A 20,208-nucleotide genomic window follows, 5' to 3' on the forward strand; every position below is an offset into this window, starting at 1 on the left:
ATAAAAGTCAGGGCAGCCCTCAATTTTTACACAATTGGGTCGTTCCCAGGGCTCCACAGGGGACCTGTGTGACATCTCACAGGCTACCGCTTATAAGTGCATAATGGGTGCACTCTATGCAAGGGCTTAGGACTTTATTCATTTTGACCTGGACCAGGCCCAGCAAGACACAAGGACTATCAGATTTGGCTGGTCTGCCACAGGTGCAGGGGGCAATTGACAAACACTCATTGTTTGGAATATCCTGCGATTTTGGTCACTACATTACGTTTCTGTTTCCAAATCATTTATGTGACTCTGTAACAGTAATTGACTTAGCTCTATGCCCTGAAGTCCCCCACACAATACTCAGGTCACTGTGTGGGGTTTGCATGCCAAGGGCATTACAGGCAACAGGGCAGGAAGGTAGCAGGCCACGTCCACTCTGATGTACATCCTGAGAACACACCTCAATGTAGTGGGAAAGTTCACAACATCACTCTATGCACCCCTTGGCATCAGCACGTCCCCTTCATAAACAGGAAAGGGTTCCTCTCCCCCAATGTGTAGCTGGTGTGTGACCACCACCTGCGATTCATGTATGTGTGTGCCTGTTTTCCAGGGAGCATGGATGATAGTTACATCCTTGGGCAATCAGATCCCTGGCATTTTCTAGTTCATCCCAGGCTGTAAGGATGGCTCATTAGGTGCCACCCGGTCTGTGATTGAACGGTGCATCAACCTCCTGAAGATATGCACTCGATGCATCCACTGGTCCACAGGGGCCCTACAGTACAGCCCCCGAGAGCATCTCCTGTATCGTGGTGGTCTGCTGTGCCCTACATAATCTGGCTCTGCAGCGGATGGCAGCATTCATGAGGAAGAAATGGTGGCGAGGCGTGTTTCCTCGGATGATGAGGATCTTCAGGAAGGGGTTAAGAAAGAGGCCACTGAGGAGTCAGAGAATGGAGGCCAGGCAGGGTCAAGGAAATGCATGGGCAGGAGGGCTAGAGACGCCCAGCCAACCTGTCCCTTCATGGTGTAGGACCAGCATGCAACAAACCCTATCCCCTGCACGGTGGCGCAGTGGTTAGCACTGCTGCCTCACAGCGCCAGGGACCCAGGTTCGATTCTCGGCTTGGATCACTGTCTGTGTGGAGTTTGCACGTTCTCCCCATGTCTGCGTGGGTTACCTCCGGGCGTTTCAATTCCTCCCACAGTCCAAAGATTTGTGGTTTAGGTGGATGGGCCATGCTAAATTGCCCCTTAGTGTCAGGGGGACTAGCGAGAGTAAATGTATGGTGTTATGGGGATAGGGCTTGGGTGGGATTGTGTTCGTCTGAATGGCCTCCTTCTGCACTGTCGGGATTCTATGATTCTATGAAGTGGCATTGCCCCCCCGCCCCCCCAACTACCTGTGCCTAACTTCGCCCATGCCCATGCTGTGCCCTAAATTCATTACATTTGTGAATTTTCCCACTACATCGAGATGTATTCTCAGGATGTACATCAGAGTGGAGGTGGTCTGCTGCCTGTAATGCCCTGTTGCCTGTAATGCCCTTTTCATGCAAACCCCACACACTGACCTGAGTTTTGTGTGGGGTACCTCATGGCATAGAGCTAGATAAATTACTGTTACAGAGTCACATAAATGATTTAGAAATAGAAACATAATGTAGTGACCAAAATTGCAGTATATTGCAAACAATGAGTGGATGTGGGAGCAGAGAAGACGCTTTTAGTGTGTTATTATTCCCGGGGGAAGGTAGTTGTGTGTTGGGGCGGGTGGAGGGGGCTGTTGATCGGGGCGGGATTTGACAACATCCCTGCATTTTCGAGTTCAATGTGTTTTGATCAGCACAAAGGCGGTTCGTTGAAGTGAAATCCCGGAAATCTCAGTCATCGATAAACGACGTAAGCGTGAAAAATGGCGCCAAAATGTTGGCTTTTTTGAAAAGTTCAGCTCGATGTGAATAAGGGAAAGTAGGCGTGTGTGTGGAGATTGGGAAGCAGCTCCTGGACAGGAGGGAACCAATCCCCTCAAACACGAGCTGGTGAGTTTGAACAGACTGTAATGAATGTGCCTGAATTCAGCCTGACTGTCACTGAGACATTGCTCAGTCGCTGCAATTCACTGGCTGCTCAAAGTTTCCACTGTTGGGAGGAGAGAATTTCAGGAAAAGGTTCAGGGGAGTTTCCACGTTAAAGTTTTATTGTGGTTGGGAAAGGGATATTGAGAGGTTTAGAAAAATCTTCTTTGATGTTCTGCATATGTTTTGCCTTAACCATCAGCACAGGAAATGTATCTCTCCAGTGAAGGACAAAAATGAACATTTCTTTTCTCTCCTTTTGATTTAATAATGGTTCAGACGATGGATAAGCATTTGAAAACATTCTGCATCTTAAACTTCATGTTCTCCACATGGTAGATTTGGAGGGAGAAATATTTTCATAATGTTTAGATCTGGAAGTTACTTAGAAAATTAGCTGATAATAAAATCTATCGGTGTCCGCTATATTTAGGAGGTTGGATTGAGCAATTCGGAGTTTTCTAAGTGATGGATCCAGCCAATTCGCTCGCACATTTGCTTGAGGAAATGGATTAGTTTGTACATCCTGTTCTCTCTCTCTGTGACTCGGGTGAATTTTCTTTGCTGGGTTCTGAAACTACTAGAATTTTAATGCAAGTTTTGCACTTGAGCATCAGCGAAAACCAAGCTGCAGGTTTTGAACATATATCCCTTGTTTGCAAAGACGGGTTCAGCGCTGACAGCTACAACTCGTGAATGAAATCATTGGAAAGTATTTTAATGTTCACAAGTTTAAACGCGTTGGTAACAATGTATCAATAATCCATCAATAGCATCGGTTAACCCCAACAATAAACGAGATTTCAGTGAAACATGAACACTGATTCCACTATCAACATTTCAAAAAGGCAATTCATTTCAAAATATTTTAACCAATCCCCGCTTGTCTATGTTAAATTTGAAACGGTGCCATGTGGGGCTTTAACGGAAACGGAACTACTCAAAAGTTACAACTGCCAGCTAAATGGCAAGAGCGGTTAACTATTTCTTCACCATAAAGCTGCAGACCGCTGAGTATTTTTTCCCCTCAAAACATATTGGTTCGTTTATTCATAAAAACTTGCAGGAGTTCTGCGATGTTGAGCTGCCCAGAGGAGGCAATAGCGTAGCTAGAGGGGGAGCGACCGCATTTTGCTGATGAATGCGATCAGCGCGAGTGAAATTCGATCCAAGGAATCTGAACGGGAGGTTACATTACAATGAAAGTACTTCGCTTCCCAACAGCGACCTCCCACGAACAGAGTTAAAAGAGACAGGTTCAAAATTATATTTAATAACTTATCAGAGATCCTAACTAAAACAGTCTCCTCCACCTGACAGTCTCACACAATTACCACCAGTTCACGGAGAAAGGTTATTAGGTGATTAATAGAATATACATCTCATTGAAATCCAACTATGTGGACGACTGTAGCTTTTGGGGTGGAAATGGTCTTTGGGCCAAAGGAATGGATTGTTCTTTCGTTTCAAATTATTGAAAGGGCCGATTTCAGGGATTTATTAAAAATCGGTGAGATGTATTGGATAAAGTGGAGTTTACCATAAATACTTTTTCCAAGTTTGAAGAGATCGGGACTCCACCTGCTCTGGAAATTTCCGGGATGAGCTCAGTGTGTTTTTTTTCATCTTTCACAACACCTGATGTACAAACTATTGTAGTCTCTGCCCTGCATGAATCACTACAACAGCCTGAGGCTAAACCCTTTTATATTCCTTTCGCTAACTCCGCAGTTGACATCCCTCTCCGTCTCTCCCCTGAATGCCCGTCCCACTGGGCTCCCAGGACATGGATTGAGGGTCATTGGTGGAGCGCTCCTCATGATGGACTGGGGTAAACACAGTGAGAAGTTTGACAACACCAGGTTAAAGTCCAACAGGTTTATTTGGTAGCAAAAGCAGAGCGCTCCTCATGCAGCTCAGACCCACTTCATCGGGCAGAAACCCCCAGCCACCTCCCCTAAAGCCAGCTGGAATGTCCCCAAAACACTGGCAGCACGTCGATATTTACATTTCATTCCCTCAGGCGATTAAAACAGCGGGTAAATAAATGTTGATTTATGAATTTAAAACCTTCTGCAGAATCACACGGGCGCCTTTTTTATGTGCTCGCTCCCCCTAACTTTAGAACCTGGCTACACCTCTGGCCAGGGCGAGTAGAGGTGAAATAAATTAGGAAAACAACGAGAGAGATTTTTGTTTAAAAAGTCATTTGCAGGATGAAGTCGGCGTTTATTGCCTTTGAGAAGGTGGTGAGCTTTCTGAAACTGGAACCGCTGCAGTTCCTGAAGTGTGGCTGCACCACAGTGCGGAAAGGGAGAGAATTGCAGAATATATCAAATGAAATTGGGAAACAAGATCAGGGTGAACCTGAAGAGGTTTTTATCAGTACCTCGAGAGTAAGAGGATAACTAAAGAAATTATTGTGGGTCAACCCACAGCAGGTGGACTGCAGCGTTTCAAGAGAGCAGATCACCACCACCTTCTCAAGGACAACTAGGGATGGGCAATAAATGTTGTAGTAAGAAGTCCCACAACACCAGGTTAAAGTCCAACAGGTTTATTTGGTAGCAAATACCAAAAGCTTTCGGAGCACTGCTCCTTCGTCAGATGGAGTGGATATCTGCTCTCAAACAGTGCACAGACACAGAAATCAAGTTACAGAATACTAATTAGAATGCAAATCTCTACAGCCAGCCAGGTCTTAAAGGTACAGACAATGTGGGTGGAGGGAGCATTCAACACAGGTTAAAGAGATGTGTATTGTCTCCAGACAGAACAGCTAGTGAGATTCTGCAAGATCAGGGGGAAAGCTGTGGGGATTACTGATAATGTGACATAAATCCAACATCCCGGTTTAAGCCGTCCTCGTGTGCGGAACTTGGCTATCAGTTTCTGCTCAGCGACTCTGCGCTGTCGTGTGTTGTGAAGGCCGCCTTGGAGAACGCTTACCTGAAGATCCAAGGCTGAATGCCCGTGACTTTGTAATAAATGTTGGCCAGTCAGCGATGTCCATGTCCCACGAATGAGTTTTTAAAAAATCAGTGCCCATAAAGACCAAAAGGTTTGTGTGGAGGCAGAGGATGTGGGTATAGTTCTTGCTGAGTACTTTATGTCATCTTCACAAAAGAGGTAAGGAGGAAGAGTACGAAACATTGGATGTGATAAACATAAGGAGAAAGGAATTATCACCAGGGAGATGCTGTGTTGGAGAGTTGGTGTCGACTCGCTGGGCTGAATGGCCTCTTTCTGCCCTGTAGGAATTCTGAGTCAATGGGCGAAATGCACCACAGGCTGTTAAAATAAGCTGGAGAGAAAATTGAAGGGGTTTATTGTTATTTTCCAATCCCCTTGGATATAGCTGTGGTGTTGGAGGTCTGCTAATGATGAACCTTTTCTTAGAAAAGAGAGCATGATATGGACTGAATAATTACAGACCAGTCACTGACCTCATCATAGAAAAATCATTAGAATCAATTCTAATGGACAGGAATAACTTAGCTCGAAAGGCAGAGGTTAAGTAAAGACAGTCAGCATGGATTTGTTAAGGGAAGGTTGTGTCTGACTAATTTGATTTTTTGAGGAAGTAACAAGGAGCATTGATAATGGTTGGACGGTTGATGTGATCCACATGGATTTTAGTAAGGCTTTTAACAAGCTCCCAATTGGCACACTGGTGAGAAAAATAAAAGCCTTTGGGACCCAGGGGATTGTAGCAAGCTGGACACAAAATTAGCCCAGTGGCAGGCAGCAAAGGGTAATTGTTAATCGATGTATTTACAACTGGAAGGCTGTTTCCATTGGGGTTCCACAGGGCTCAGTACTAGGTCCCCTGCTTTATGTGGTATTAATTATTTGGACACAAATATAGGAGAATGATGAAGAAGTTTGCAGACCAAAAATTGGCCATGAGGTGGATAGTGAAGAGGATAATTGCTGATTGCAAGAAGATAGTAATGGATTGGTCAGGTGGGCAGAAAAGTGGCAAAAGGAATTTAACCTGGTGAAGATTGAGGTGATGCGTTTCAGGAGGTCACACAAGGCAAACGGTTACATGATAAATGGGAATAAGCTGAGAGGAGAAAAGGTGCCCTGTGGCGCATTTCTTCCTCCAGGAGCATGGCCTGAATTATGACGTGCAGCTCCTGTTAATAGACCTGAGGGGTCGTTGAAACTCCTTGTAGGTGTTGCTGCATTTTACCAGGACATGCTTAAGGTCTGGGACATGGTTGCCCCGCACCACAGCTTTCCCCAATCTGGAGTAGTGGCTGTCGTAAGGGAGACGCTGCTCAGGAATCGGCTCCTCTACAAATACCATTTCAGATGGCTGGCGAAGGGGTGGGCTGTGCAGCCAGGGTGACCAGTGTCGGGACATGATGGGTGGAAGAGGAATGGGCTAAATGATGTCCCATGAGTTGGCTCGTCATGTGATGGTGAGCATTTAGCTCACGACTGATGCCATCCATGTCCTGAAAATGGTCATGCTCAGTTCTAACGTCACTCGTGGTGCAAGGAGGCACAGCTGTGAGGTGGACTCCTGTCTGAGCGCAACCCTGCTCGGGTGGATTTTAACATTGGCCCCAAGACCTAACTCCCTCTATGGAGCGGTCCTCCCCTTAACATTGGGAACCTGGATGGAGGGTGTTGCATGCAGCAGTCCCATGCAATCGTCAATTGCACCGATTCACGGACTCCCAATTAGCCTGGCCCTTTTGCGGTCTTGCGGAATCCGCGGACCATGCATATCGGGGGTTTTAGGCTGCACTTCCACTTCAGTTATTTTAAAGATGCGTTTCTTACTATTGGTGTATTTCAGGCTCCCGCTTCTGATCTACAGGCAGCTGGTGTGGAAAGGGCAGGGAAGGAGGAGGACCTCCTCATGAACCGGTACCTGGCCAAACTTGCCATAAACAGGTCCAGGCAGTGGGCAATTGAGGGGGTCATCCAACCTGACTGTCTGCCTCTCTACTGCAGCTATATTCACGGTCAGGTGTTCCTGGAGAGGGAGCATGCGATGTCCACAGGCACCATCAAGGCCTTCCATGCTCATTGAGCACTGCAGGGAATGGGCTGTGTTATTGACCCCGCTAATCACCTTTTGTTTTAATGTTTTAAGTTTCATTTGTGATTTGTTCTTGTTTTGGGTGATTTTCCCTTTAAGAGATGCCCATTTTATTTTACCCCTTACTTTGTTTAATTTAGTTAAATTGGTTTACTCAAGAGTGAGAGGAGAAAAGGAAGTGAGCAACCTTAGAATGAATGTCCTTTTGAAGGTAGTTGAACCAAATGCCCATTTCTGTGCTGTGAATACAATGCACCTCATTTCCTTAATCTACTGTAATGTTATTCACCATTATCCAAGATTGGGAACAGCAGGAATTTGGAGGGAATTCCTTGAGGCTGCCTCCAAACCAAGCTGTTTTTAAAGAAAACCCACACAGGGACAGTTTCCTCACAAAAGGGCTATTTGTTCTCACTCCATAGACAGGTTGAGAAACCTATATGGAGGTTGCAGATTCAATAAACCAAAACTAACTTCTTCAATTAGAATTAACCGTGAGTTCATTTGGAACATCAGTATATTTCTGGAATTACTTTTCTCCAAATATACTGCACTGTAAACTTAACTGTCCTCAGTTAAGATTCAACTTAAAGAATCATAAGGAAGCAGTTTCAAAAGATGCTAGATAGCCAATGTGCGATACTCTCAAAGAAGGATCTTGTGATGAGAATGATTAAACTCTATGGTGAGCTTCACTGCATGATAAATGGTTTACTATATTACCTGGGTTTAGTGGATCAGTTTGTATTTTAATTCTCCCTGTTGAATCTGTGGAACCTTATTCTCTACCTTTCTGTTCACATTACATTTCCAAATATATTCCTGGCCAATGTCTATCCCTTAAGCTGGTTTTCATATTGTAGTTTATCTGATAATTATCACATTGCTGCTGTGGGACCGTCCTATGAGCAAATTAGTTGTGTTTCTAGAACAATGACTAAACTTCAGAAGTGCTTCATCAGCTGCAAAGTGTATTGGTTCTGGCTGGTTAGCTGAGGTAGCTGAAGTGTGGTGTTTAATGCCAACAACACAGTTTTAGTCACTGCATAGATTGAGAGTTTTTGGGTCTGTCTCTTCTCCTTGCCCCATCGTGATATCATGGCGTAGAGACACATGGTGAGCCATGGGTTAGCAATCCTCAGACACTTGGGGCACTACATGAAGAGCGCGTTGGAAAGTTATCTATATATGCAGGTCTCTGTTTGTTCATGTTTATGTAGCTAATGCTGGCAGGCTGAGTCTGCTGCTTTCTGTAAGAATATTTTTTTCCCCTTCTTTAGAGTCAACCAGCTTCATGAAGAAAAGGAAAAGGGTCATTTTGATGCAGTATATACAATGAAGTTCCCGTGTTCAATATGTATTCACCTCTTCAAACTTGTCTCAGGTAATACACGGTGGCAACCTATCCTTATGTTTACAGGAAACTGTATCATTGTGTAATTTACACAGAGTCATACAGCAAAGAAACAGGCCCTTTGGCCCATCATGTCTATGCCAACTATCAAACACCAATCTGTACTAATTAATCCCAGTTACCAGTACTTGGTCCATAGTCTACCATGCATTGGTGATTTAAGCACTCGTCCAGATGCTTCTTAAATGTTGCAAGAATACCTGCCTCCACTTTCCTCTCAAGCAGTGCATTCCATATTTCCACCACCCTCTGGGTGAAAATCGTTTTCCTCAGATCCTCTCTAAACCACTCACTCCTCGCCTTAAACCTATGTCCTCTGGTCTTAGATATCCCTATATAGAATCAGTTGTGAATGTAACTTGGAGATGTAAAATCATCCTCCTAAACCAGTGGTTCCCAAAGGGTGCGGCGCGCCACACTGGTGCGGCGAGAGAAGATGGCGAGAGAAGATGGCAAGTGTGGCGGGAAGATTCAAGGACAATCAAAGAAACATTTAAACATGGTTTAAACAAGCATTGTTTTATACTTTCTGGATGTCCCATGATCATATTATAAAGTAGTTGTGTTCTATGTTATGAATCAAGCTCTGCTAGGTGTTTTTTTTTTGTTTTTGAGTGTATTTCTTATCAATAAAGAATTCGGTGTGGCGCGAGCAAATTTTTATTCCGAAAGTGCGACCCAGTGAAAAAAGTTTGGGAACCACTGCCCTATACAATGAACGACTCTGCCCATAGAAACATCTCTATTTACCTGAGCATTGATAGGATGTATGCTGAATGGAAAGACAAAGTCAGAAGCCTTCCTCACTCAAGTGTGCAGAGTATTAGTGCAGCAATTGACCAAAGCATGTAGCATGGAGAATTTCAGACTCCTTTAACCAATCACAGACTCAATAATAATCTGCCATATTTTGTCTTTAAGCAAATTCAGCTGTAAAACGACTCATCCACCCTCACTCATCACAAGCTGGTATATTTTATGGTGGTGTAGTGGTCCAGTCACTGGACTAGTAATCCAGAGACCAGATAAGAGTGATTTAAATTTCATTCAGATGGTTCCTAATAGTTAATCAGAAAAAGGGAGAACAATTAAAATCTCTTCTAACTTTTGGGTAACTATTGTAAAAACCACCCCACCCCCTACCCCAAACATAGGATGCATCCCACCACCCATTCTATGATCCCGAATCCCTCCCCCATACCCACCCAAGGTTTGACACAGGCCCGCCCAGCAATGCAAGCCCAACCCGACCCAATAATCCCCCCCACCCTAGCAGGTGCAACCTCATCCCCCACCATTATTAGCAACTGTTCTATGTTCTATAGGGAGTGGGATAGCTTGATCTTGGTTTCGGAAAAGGTTCGGCACAACATCGTGGGCCGAAGGGCCTGTACTGTGCTGTACTGTACTATGTTCTATGTTCATTATCTGACTGCGCCCTCCCGCAACCGAGATCTCCTCCCCATTCAGCTTGTGAATCAACATTGATCACCATGCAGACGCTATGACAACGGATGAATGAGCACCACTCAACAATCACCAGGCAAGACTGTTCTCTTCCTGTTGGGGAGCACTTCAGCAGTCACGGACATTCGGCCTCTGATCTTCGGGTAAGCGTTCTCCAAGGCGGCCTTCACGACACGACAGCGCAGAGTCGCTGTGCAGAGACTGATAGCCAAGTTCCGCACACACGAGGACGGCCTCAACCGGGATCTTGGATTCATGTCACACTATCTGTAACCCCCACAACTTGCCTGGACTTGCAAAATCTCACTAGCTGTCCTGTCTGGAGACAATACGCATCTCTTTAACCTGTGCTTAATGCTCTCTCTACTCACATTGTCTGTACCTTTAAGACTTGATTAGCTGTAAAGACTCGCATTCCAATCATTATTCTGTAAATTGAGTTTGTGTCTCTGTATGCCCTGTTTGTGAGCAGATTTCCCACTCCACCTGACGAGTGACTGCTCTTGACATCAAGGCAGCATTTGACTGGGTACGGCATCAAGGAGCCTTATCAACACTGGAGTCAGTGGGAATGAGGGGGGAAACCAGCTGGTTGGAATCATTCCTGGAACAGAGGAAGATGATTGTGGTTGTTGAAATTCAATCATCTCGGCTCAAGGACATAACTGCAGGAGTTGTTTAGAGAAGTGTCCAAGACACATTCATCTTCAGCTGCTTCATCAGTCACCTCCTTTCCATCCCATATGGTTCATTAATGTCCTTTGGAGAAGGAAATCTGCCTTCCTCACCCATTTTAGCCTACATGTGATCCAGATCTCCCTAATAGCATTGTGGGTGTACCTACACCACATGAACTGCAACCGTTCAAGAAGGTAGTTCACTACCACCTTTCCAAGGGCAATTAGGAATGGGGAGAAACTGCCAGTCTAGTCAGCAACACCCACATCCCATGAAGAATAAAACAAAATAACTCCTTTGATCAGCAACAAAAAAACTGATGTACGATTTATGCTTGTATTTTCCAGTATTCCATTTGTTTGCAGTGAGTGGAGAAGCGTTACTCGCCCAACCGGATACCATCACTAATACCACAGCAGGAGAACAGGTCCTGTTCCCTCTACAGAATCAAGGCTGGGAAGATCAGTATAATGTAACATTTAGATCAAGATTTCCACGAACCATTGAGATTTTAACATGGAAATCGAATAATCCAGAGAATCTACACTTTGTGCATCCACTGTACCAACACAGAGTTGGAATCCAGAGAGATTGTGTGATGCTGTACAATGTCCAGGTTAATGACACTGGAGAATATGAAATACACATTGATTACTATGGGACAAAGATGAGAAAACATAATGAAAGTACTTTCTGGATGCAAGTATTTGGTAAGTGTCCACATTGTTATTGCTGCAGCTCAAACTGCTCAAGTCACATAGTTTACCAGCACAGTGTGAAATTCAGCCTCCGTAAACAGTGCAACCTCACAGCGCCAGGGACCCGGGTTCGATTCCTGGCTTGGGGTCACTGTCTGTGTGGAGTCTGCATGTTCTCCCCGTGTCTGTTTGGATTTCCTCCGAGCGCTCCGGTTTCCTCCCATAGTCCAAAGATGTGCTGGTTAGGTGCATTGGGTGTGCTAGGTTCTCCCTCAGTGTATCCAAACAGGTGCCGGAGTGTGACGACCAGGGTATTTTCACAGTAACTTAATTGCAGTGTTAATATAAGCCAACTTGTGACACTAATAAATAGACAAATGAACCTTTCCGATTCTCACCAAGCATCCTTTTGACTTTCTCGACAGATTAGACAGGCACCATTTCAAGCTATCCTAATCTATCAAACTGAACCTCAAAAAAAATGCTTTGCCTATTTTTCTCCTCTAACCTCACTCGGGCCCGATTTTACCATTTTGATTTTAAGTGCTGAATCTGGGCGCAATTCAGATCCGACTTGGAAAACTGTTCTCAGGCACCCCCATATGCACTTAGCTTGAAAAAAAAATCGTGAGACTGAATTGCGCTGTGGGTGGGGCTTATCGCTGCTGGTCTGATCGGAGCTTTGAACTGCGCATGCGCTGTGAGAAAAAAAATTGAAAAATGCGCCACTGTCACATCGCTCCCGGCCGCAAAAAGCGGATAAAGCAGCCCGGGAGCGATGGCCCCCACAGATGTCATCCCATTCCCGTAACATAACTGTCCCTCTTATCCACCCACCTCTCTCCCCCCCCACCCCCTCCTGCTACCCAGACCGATCGCGACCCTCTACTCCCCTTCCGCCCCCCCACCGATCGCCCGCAGAGTGGCAGCAGACCCGCCTTCCCCCCCCCTCGCCCCCTACCACCAGAGATCCATCTGGCCTTCCTCCCCCACCAGTAAGCAATCGAGCCTCCTTCCTCTCTCCCCTCCCCCCCCCCCGCCCCACCCAAACCAGGCAATGGTGTGGCCTCCCTCCTCCCCCCCACCAGACAACGATCTGGTCTCCCTCCTCCCTCCGCCAAGCATATCTGTTTGAATCTGGACGGGCGAACGCGATAGTAAAGAGGGAAATGCTGGTAAAGTTGGGCGGGCAGCCCATTAATTTAATTTAAATGCATGCGGATCGCGTTAATGGCCTCACGCCCGACTTTACCAAGTTTTCGCGCCCCGTAAAATCAGGCCCAGTATGCATAACAATTAAAAATTAATGTGTGCGATTTATGTTTGTGTTTTCCAGTATTCCGTTTGTTTGTGGTATATAGAGAAGCATTGCGCATCAGACCTGATACCGTCACTAATGTCACTGCAGGAGAACAGGTCCTGTTCCCTGTACAATATCAAGGCACTGATCCATATGACGTTAACTTTAGTTTGAAATTTCCGGTGCCCTTTAAGATTTTAAAATGGAAATCGAATAAACCAGAGAAGCTGGACATTGTGCACCTACTGTATCAACACAGAGTTGGAATCTATGGAGGTTTTGTGGTGCTGAATGATGTACATGTTCATGACACTGGAGAATATGAAATACACATTGACTACAATGGGTCAGAGCTGAAAAACCGTGATCAAATTACATTCAGGATGCATGTATTTGGTAAGTGTTCAATACTGAAGCTTTTGCTAATTTTGAGGATTGTAAGTAACAACATAACAGTATAAAAAACATTTTTTGATTGAGGGCTGAAAGGGCACATGATATAAATAGTTTGTGATCAAGCTAAATAGTTTCTGTTTTAAGTAAAGAACTGGATCAAATCCTTCACATAATATCAATAATGCAGACTATACACTCGCATCAACAATTCATTTGCAACATACTTAAAAACTAACCTCATCATTAATGCCCCACTGAAGCAACTGAGAACCAGGTTTCTCCACAGGTAAGATCTCAGTTTACTCATGCAAAACAAGCCAACACTGACACGGCCACCAAACAAACCTGAATAAGGGCCTATAACATGTGAAAAGAAAGAGTGATTATTTCCCCCACCAACCGCTTGCTCTAATTTTTGTTTAAAGATTCTGATGTTCATAATGAGCTGCTACTGAGCCAAACGTGTAATTGTGAAAAATAACCCGTACAACCATTGAGTTTACCAAGTGAGTCAGCTGAAACCATGGGCAGGCTGCCCTCCACTTTTCCTGCCAGAGAACATACTTCCATAGAATCCCTACAGTACAGAAGGAGGCCATTCAGCCCATCAAGTCTGTACCAATCATAATCCCATCCAAGCCCTATTCCCGTAACCCCACATATTTACCCTGCTAATTCCACTGACACTAGAGTCAATTTATCATGACCAATCAACCTAACCTGCACATCTTTGGGAGGACACTGGAGCACCCAGAGAAAACCCACGCAGACATGGGGAGAAAGTGCAAACTCCACACAGACAGTGACCCGAGGCCGGAATTCAACCTGGTACCCTGATGCTATGAGGCAGCAGTGCTAACCACTGTGCCACCCGAAACTGTTGTTGCAATTTCTGCCCTTAGTCTTAGTCCTCCTGCATTTCTTCTTCTGTGCACTGTAGCACAGTCACTGCAGGGACTGTAGAGCTGCCAGACAGTTAGATTGGCCAATAGCTCCCTAAGGTGGAACTTCCTCCTGAGTGAGGGACAGAAGTCCTGCCTGCAGCTGCATAACATTCATTTGAATGTGAAATGGCTTTGGGGCACTCACAGTCTGCAGGATAAGACACTATCATCCAAAGTATTCAGGCTCCTGTTTAAGAGGAACTGTCTCTGAGGGTGGCATTATAGCCCTAGTGGCTAAGTTCCTTAATGGAAATATTTCTTTAGCATTTCAATTACCCCAAATCAGTCCCAAATAAAGTCTCAATAATTGGCACCATTTCCTGTCCCTGTTTTCGGACATACTGGGTTCTGCATAATGGTTTGCACACAAAACATAGTGTTGACATTCAGAAAATTCTTGAATTTATTGTTGAACTACTTATTTTCTGCTTTCTCACGAGCTGATTTATTGTCATTATGAATACAGAATACCATTAGAACTTGAGTAATTAAAGCTAATTGGAAAATAAATTTGGATTGATTTCTTTTTCATTCTCAGCAGCAGTAGAATTCCCAGTATGTATGAAAATTCTAACTCTACAGTCCCATTGTATCTTGCATCATCCATAAACTGGATGCATTTGTAAAGCACAAACATAATGCATGAGTTAATATCAGGACTTCTATTGGAACTTCAGGCTTTAACATTAGTCTGTCTAAAATACAGAACAAAATGGAAATATTTTCATTCGTATTCTGGTTTATTATATCTCTCAGAAATATCTCATGTTTAAGGTGAATTATTAACTGTCTATTTCAGAACCAGTTTCCCAGCCTGTCACAGTGATTCTTGGTAACTGTGTGAATTCACCAAATATCACTTTGAGCTGCTCTGTCTCCAGAGGAACAAATTACACGATTCGCTGGGAAAAGATGTCCTTGTCTGGAGTTCTCAATGAGACATATGGGACAGTGCTTGTGATCGACTGTGCAACTGAGGTGGAGCAACATGTGTACAGATGCATTGCAGAAAACCCAGTCAGTAATGCAACCAGCGACCCAGTGACTGTCAGTCGATATAATGGGGTCAATCTAAAGGGTGAGAAATAAGAAAACTTATCTAAGCTATAACAGGAACACTTTTATTTGTTGTTTCCCTATGCAAGAATTCAGCTGAGAATGTGTATTGATATTTTCTGACCTAAATATTCCTCTATTTCCTTGTCTAATGCAACTGCCAAATTGCTGACATCTGTAAATGGGGGTACTACAACAATAACCTGCATTTATAAAGCAACTTAAACGTAATAACAGACTCCAATGTATCTAGATTACGTGCCTGCCTTTAGAATGATGCCTCGTACATGGAGATACTGCAGTAGTGATGATAAAAGATTAAATCAAGGATAAAAACTTTTAATTATGAAAGGGGCGAGAGATTCTGGAGCTGTTTTGTTTCGAAGAGGAAAGAAGATTTGACAGTAAAGTTCAAAATCATGATGTGATTTGCGAAATCCTGAAGAACTATTTCTACACATCAATTAGGACATCAATTTATCATGGATAGAGTTAAAGGATAGAGTAGGAGATTTTTTATGTACTGTAAAATATGGAATGGATATAGAATGCCTCATTGTAATCATTTGTAGAAGCAGAATCCAGAATGGATTTTAACTGAGCGGTGGATGTATGTTGGAAAAATAAACATTTACATTATGGGAAAAGGAAAGTAGGTAGTTCTCTCGGAGTAGGGGTGGGTATAATGAACTGGATGGTTTTCTCCTGTTTCATAAAATACTATTCATCTGTTTTAGGTAAAAGAAACCACTTGACAGTTCTGGTCTTTCTGGGGATGGCAGTTCTGGTGTTAATCATTGGGTACTACCTCTGGTTTACTCTCTCCAGTTCAAGCAGTAAGTGCCGCATTTCAAATTAACATAAGCCATAGAAAAATACAAATACACTATCCAGTGATCTACTTCATTATGAAATACTAACTACAGACACTTTTTTTAATTGTAAAATGAAAGGAACAATAACAACAATTATCGGTGGTCAAAAGAAAACTTGAAGAGGTTATCATGTTGGGATGTAGTTTTTCCTTCCAGTAATGGTCCAGTACTGAATTCCTAAGTGCACAGAGCTTCAGGTCACACTATGGAATCCTGACAATATTTTTGATAAATTACTTGGCGTAAGTTGGCTGAAATAAGGTGATAGAATTATTTGATATGAATCATGTTCCATATGAACAAATTTGCAAAATGCTTTCTGACGTGTATTGTTAAGTGCAAGACTTGTCTGTTTACAGTTGGTTATTCAATAATCAAGAAGGATCCCTGTTATGTCTTTAATCTTTTGAAAGCTGAAAAATGTCACATGATAAGACAGCTCTGTAGAAAGAACAACTAATTAAATTTATAAAGGACAGTGAAATTATTAAGGAAATATCACTTAGTAGAATACACGGAGTGTGGTCAGATACTATGGGGGCAATCTTACCAGCTCGTCCCACCAATTGATCAGCAAGGCGAGCCAGTATGATCGGGCGAGAGGTGCAAAATCAGCTTTGCGCCTAATTTTTTGCCTATCGCGATGTTACTGGCGCAAAGCCAATTTCAATATTCATTACCTGATTTAAATGTTCTTACCTGCTGAGCGGTCAAGGATCACATATTGTCCCCATCTACGGGGACCAGACAAGATGGCCTTGCCAGAGGCCATTGAAGCCCCCAGGTGGTGGGGGCAGGGCCGTGCCGTGCATAGTACACTGGGCGATCAGGACGCCTGTGCAATGGCGCCCCTAGAGCTCAGCAGCTGGCTTCACAGACAAGTTGGGGCTCTGTCCCGCCCCCTAATGATGAGAATCAGATCCTGTCCCTTTTTATCAACTAAGTGCCGTATGATTGCAACTGGGAGCTCACCCAAAAAATTGATGCGATCTCTTCTGTTTCATTCAGCACTTGGAATTCTTTTGGTAAGGTCGCCCCCTATAAGTTATTTTGGGATATCGACTGCCTTCACATGTATTGGATAACTATTATTTACACAAAATACTTCTGAGCAATAGATTTTCCCTTCAGGGATAGTTTTCTGATGTTTATTTAACATGAGCTTCTTTGATTTACAATCAATAGGCTAAAAACACAAATCTAATTATTCTTAGATTGACCAGACTGTAGGCAGAATCTTCCACTTCCACCAGCATCTGGAATCATGTCAGGTGGGAAACAAGATTTGGCAGGAAGCCAAAAATCAGTTTGTGATTATGTGAAATCAGTTTAGGGTCTTATTTTCCTGACTTTCTTGACAGCTTATTCATCTCATGAATACTTATGAAAAGACTAAAACATATCGGAATCTTTTTCTCCCTTCAAATTAAGTGCCCAGTCCATAGACATTTAGAACACTCTCTTTTGTGATTGTACATAAGTGGCATGCACTAGCGAGGTAGATCTTCCTGGACTTTGTATTCAGTAGATGCTGCTTTTACCTTTCTCTTACACCATCAGAGAATGCAAGCTGCATCAAGGCTGGAATAGCAGAGGCTGAGATCAAGGCAGGACTTGTGGGTGCAATCAGGGAGCAGAGTGGCAGATTGAATGGCTGTTCATGTGCAGTTTACATGTGACATCTGGTCTTTGGAACTAATGAGGTAACAACTGGATGGGCCACTTGCTGCTTGCCCCGACATGGAATTCAATATGCTCTTTGGAGATGCATAATTAATTAGTTGACTAGCGCTAGATCTTTTGGGTTCAGTCGCCCAGCTGTCTTCATTCCAACTCTGTTCTTACCACTGGACTTAGTCGCCAGAATGGAAAATACTTTTACATTAAAAATAAACCAATGCAAAATTTCACAATTTGCAATAAAAATCAAGATTAATATGAAAGATGGGTGAATGGTGATGTCTAGGCCTAATGCTACTATCCATTGTATCATTATGCCTGAGATGCAATTCTGTCAAACACACTTTATTCTTCCCTTCTTCAAAGACTGGAGCTCTGGGGAATATTGGACCAGCCTACCACAAAGCGAGATAGTGGCTGAGGTCAGGTCATGCATATGAAGGAACGGTATAAAAGCAAGAAGTTGGAACATTAGTTAACAGCTTTGTTGGAATATTGACTAAATCAGACCTAAATGGTCCCAGGTTCAATATCAAACCTGTGCAAGTTACTCTGGCAGTAATGGGGTAACTAGCTGGTTGTTCATTACTGCCTTAGAGATGGGAAAGAAGGATTGACTGTCAATGATTTTACCAAACTTAAAAGATGGAAGTTTGGATATTATGAAAAATGTGTTTTAAGTAATTAAGATATAACTGGCATGTAATTTCTTCATGGAACAATTTTGTTTAAAGGAACTATTATTGATATGCTAATAGGATAGTTTGTTAGCTCATGAACATGCAGGCCCATCATCCTTTTAATAAATGCCTTCCGATTTTCCAATTTTTTCCAACAGCTGCTAAAGGAAATTGGAGCCAATAAGTTGTGGTATACTAGGATTTCCAGAAGACATTTGAAAAGCTGTTACATATCAAATAGAAGTGATGTTTCTACTTTTCATATTCATCTTACAGAAATCCAATGTCTGCATGAGAAATAACGAAGATTTTGTAAAGATTGATGGTGTGCGCGATTACTAGCGGTATAACTGTATTTACTTTTGTTATACACTCATAGGCCTTGAACTACATTATATAAATTTGGTTCATTAAGGGATCATATGGGCTTTTTCATGTAAGGCAGAAGATAATGGGTGAAATTTTGCCAAAAAATAGCAGTGTTGTTTCTGTCAAGAAACATGCCGATTGTGGTGAACCATCGTTGGTTCACCACTGGGGTTGTTATTGTGTTACTGTTGGGCTAGGGTGTTGTTGTTATGGGGGTTGTACTATGTTGTTGGGATAGGGTGTTTACCTGTCCTGGGTGTTATCATGGCACACTCCAGTGGGGTCCCGCCTCCGGTGGCAGGGTATAAGACCCCCTGCTCCGGCAGGACCCCTTCAGTCTGAACGGGTGAATTTGTGTTAGTAGTTTCATTGTTAATGTATTAAAGCCTTCAGTTCTAAAGCCTTGTTTCCGGGTGCTCATTGAGGTGCATCAATTTAATACATTAACTGAGAATATGGAACAGATCCTAAAACCGGATCGTCTGACACTGGACCCACGTGCGGTCGGTGCAGCTAACACGTTCGAACATTGGTGGAAGTGCTTCGAGGACTACCTGGCAGCCTCGGTAGCTATCACTACAGACAGTGATAGACTCCAGGTCCTCCACGCAAGGGTAAGCGACACGATTTACCTAGCCATTCGTGCAGCTTCCACTTACCAGGGTGCCGTCGAGCTCCTAAAGAATAGGTACATTACGCCACCCAACGAGATTCACGCTCGTTATCTCCTCGCTACACGACGTCGGCAGTCGGGCGAGACCATAGAAGACTACGCCAATGAACTCCTGCAGCTTGCCAGGGGTTGTGACTGTAAGGATGTCTCCGCCGAGCAGTACATGCAAGACCTCGCCCGAGACGCGTTCGTAGCAGGGGTAGGGTCCTCGTACATCAGACTTAAATTATTAGAAAAGGGGAAACTCAACTTGACCCAGGCAATGGGGATGGCCGTGAGGTTGGAGGCGGCGTCGAAGAGCTTGGCGCTGTACCCCGAGGACCACGTGCAGTCAACGTGGTTGGAGCAAGCTCTGCTCCCTCCTCGCCCCGCGAACCCGCGCTCCCAGATCGATTCGACGACGGCGGCAGCTCCAGGTGGCCAGCGATGCTATTTTTGCGGTGGGTTCAAGCATCCACGGCAACAGTGTCCGGCAAGAACGGCAATCTGCAGCCAGTGCGGTAAAAAAGGCCACTACGGCAAAGTCTGCAGGTCCAAACCTAAAAACGGCAGTGCAGCTTGTAACCCTCCAGAACGGAGACCATCTCTTTCGGCGCTGCAGTACCCACGAGGTCCGACCACGTGCGATCTCAGGACGGCGCCATCGTGGCAGACAGAGGAGGAGGAAGACCACCAGGAGTCGCTGCGCTTGGAGCCCTCGGCCACATGCGATTCATGGGGGCGGCCATCATGGTCCACGACGACTAGGAGCGACCAGCAGGGGTCCTCAGCATCCACATCGGCAGCATGCAGCAGCGACCAGCAGGGGTCCTCAGCATCCACATCGGCAGCATGCAGCAGCGACCAGCAG

General features: G+C 44.2%; 1 protein-coding gene across 3 annotated transcripts; it reads left to right on the forward strand.

Moving 5' to 3' along the window:
* Window positions 1-1,880: 1,880 nt before the first annotated feature.
* On the forward strand, window positions 1,881-19,082 carry LOC144491352 (hepatic and glial cell adhesion molecule-like). 3 transcript variants are annotated; one of them, XM_078209044.1, is made up of 7 exons: window positions 1,881-2,033; window positions 8,409-8,512; window positions 11,035-11,397; window positions 12,722-13,081; window positions 14,825-15,103; window positions 15,819-15,917; window positions 18,475-19,082. In XM_078209044.1, exons 2-7 carry the CDS (start codon window positions 8,464-8,466, stop codon window positions 18,498-18,500), a joined length of 1,176 nt encoding a protein of 391 aa, XP_078065170.1. In that variant the 5' UTR covers window positions 1,881-2,033; window positions 8,409-8,463; the 3' UTR covers window positions 18,501-19,082. The 3 variants fall into 3 exon arrangements, with proteins under 3 accessions (XP_078065170.1, XP_078065172.1, XP_078065171.1); XM_078209046.1 differs by lacking the exon at window positions 8,409-8,512 and having other exon boundaries at window positions 1,891-2,033; XM_078209045.1 differs by lacking the exon at window positions 15,819-15,917 and having other exon boundaries at window positions 1,911-2,033.
* Window positions 19,083-20,208: the final 1,126 nt, after the last annotated feature.

This window comes from Mustelus asterias, chromosome 3 (assembly GCF_964213995.1).
Source record: "Mustelus asterias chromosome 3, sMusAst1.hap1.1, whole genome shotgun sequence".
Taxonomy (NCBI): Eukaryota; Metazoa; Chordata; class Chondrichthyes; order Carcharhiniformes; family Triakidae; genus Mustelus; species Mustelus asterias.

Excerpts from the sequence above, each read along its gene's own strand:
- LOC144491352 (XM_078209044.1), top strand. The coding sequence starts at position 8,464 with ATGAAGTTCCCGTGTTCAATATGTATTCACCTCTTCAAACTTGTCTCA. Across the intron at positions 8,513-11,034 it reads CCTCTTCAAACTTGTCTCAG|TATTCCATTTGTTTGCAGTG; the intron begins GTAATACACGGT and ends TGTATTTTCCAG. Across the intron at positions 15,918-18,474 it reads TACTCTCTCCAGTTCAAGCA|CTGCTAAAGGAAATTGGAGC; the intron begins GTAAGTGCCGCA and ends TTTTTCCAACAG.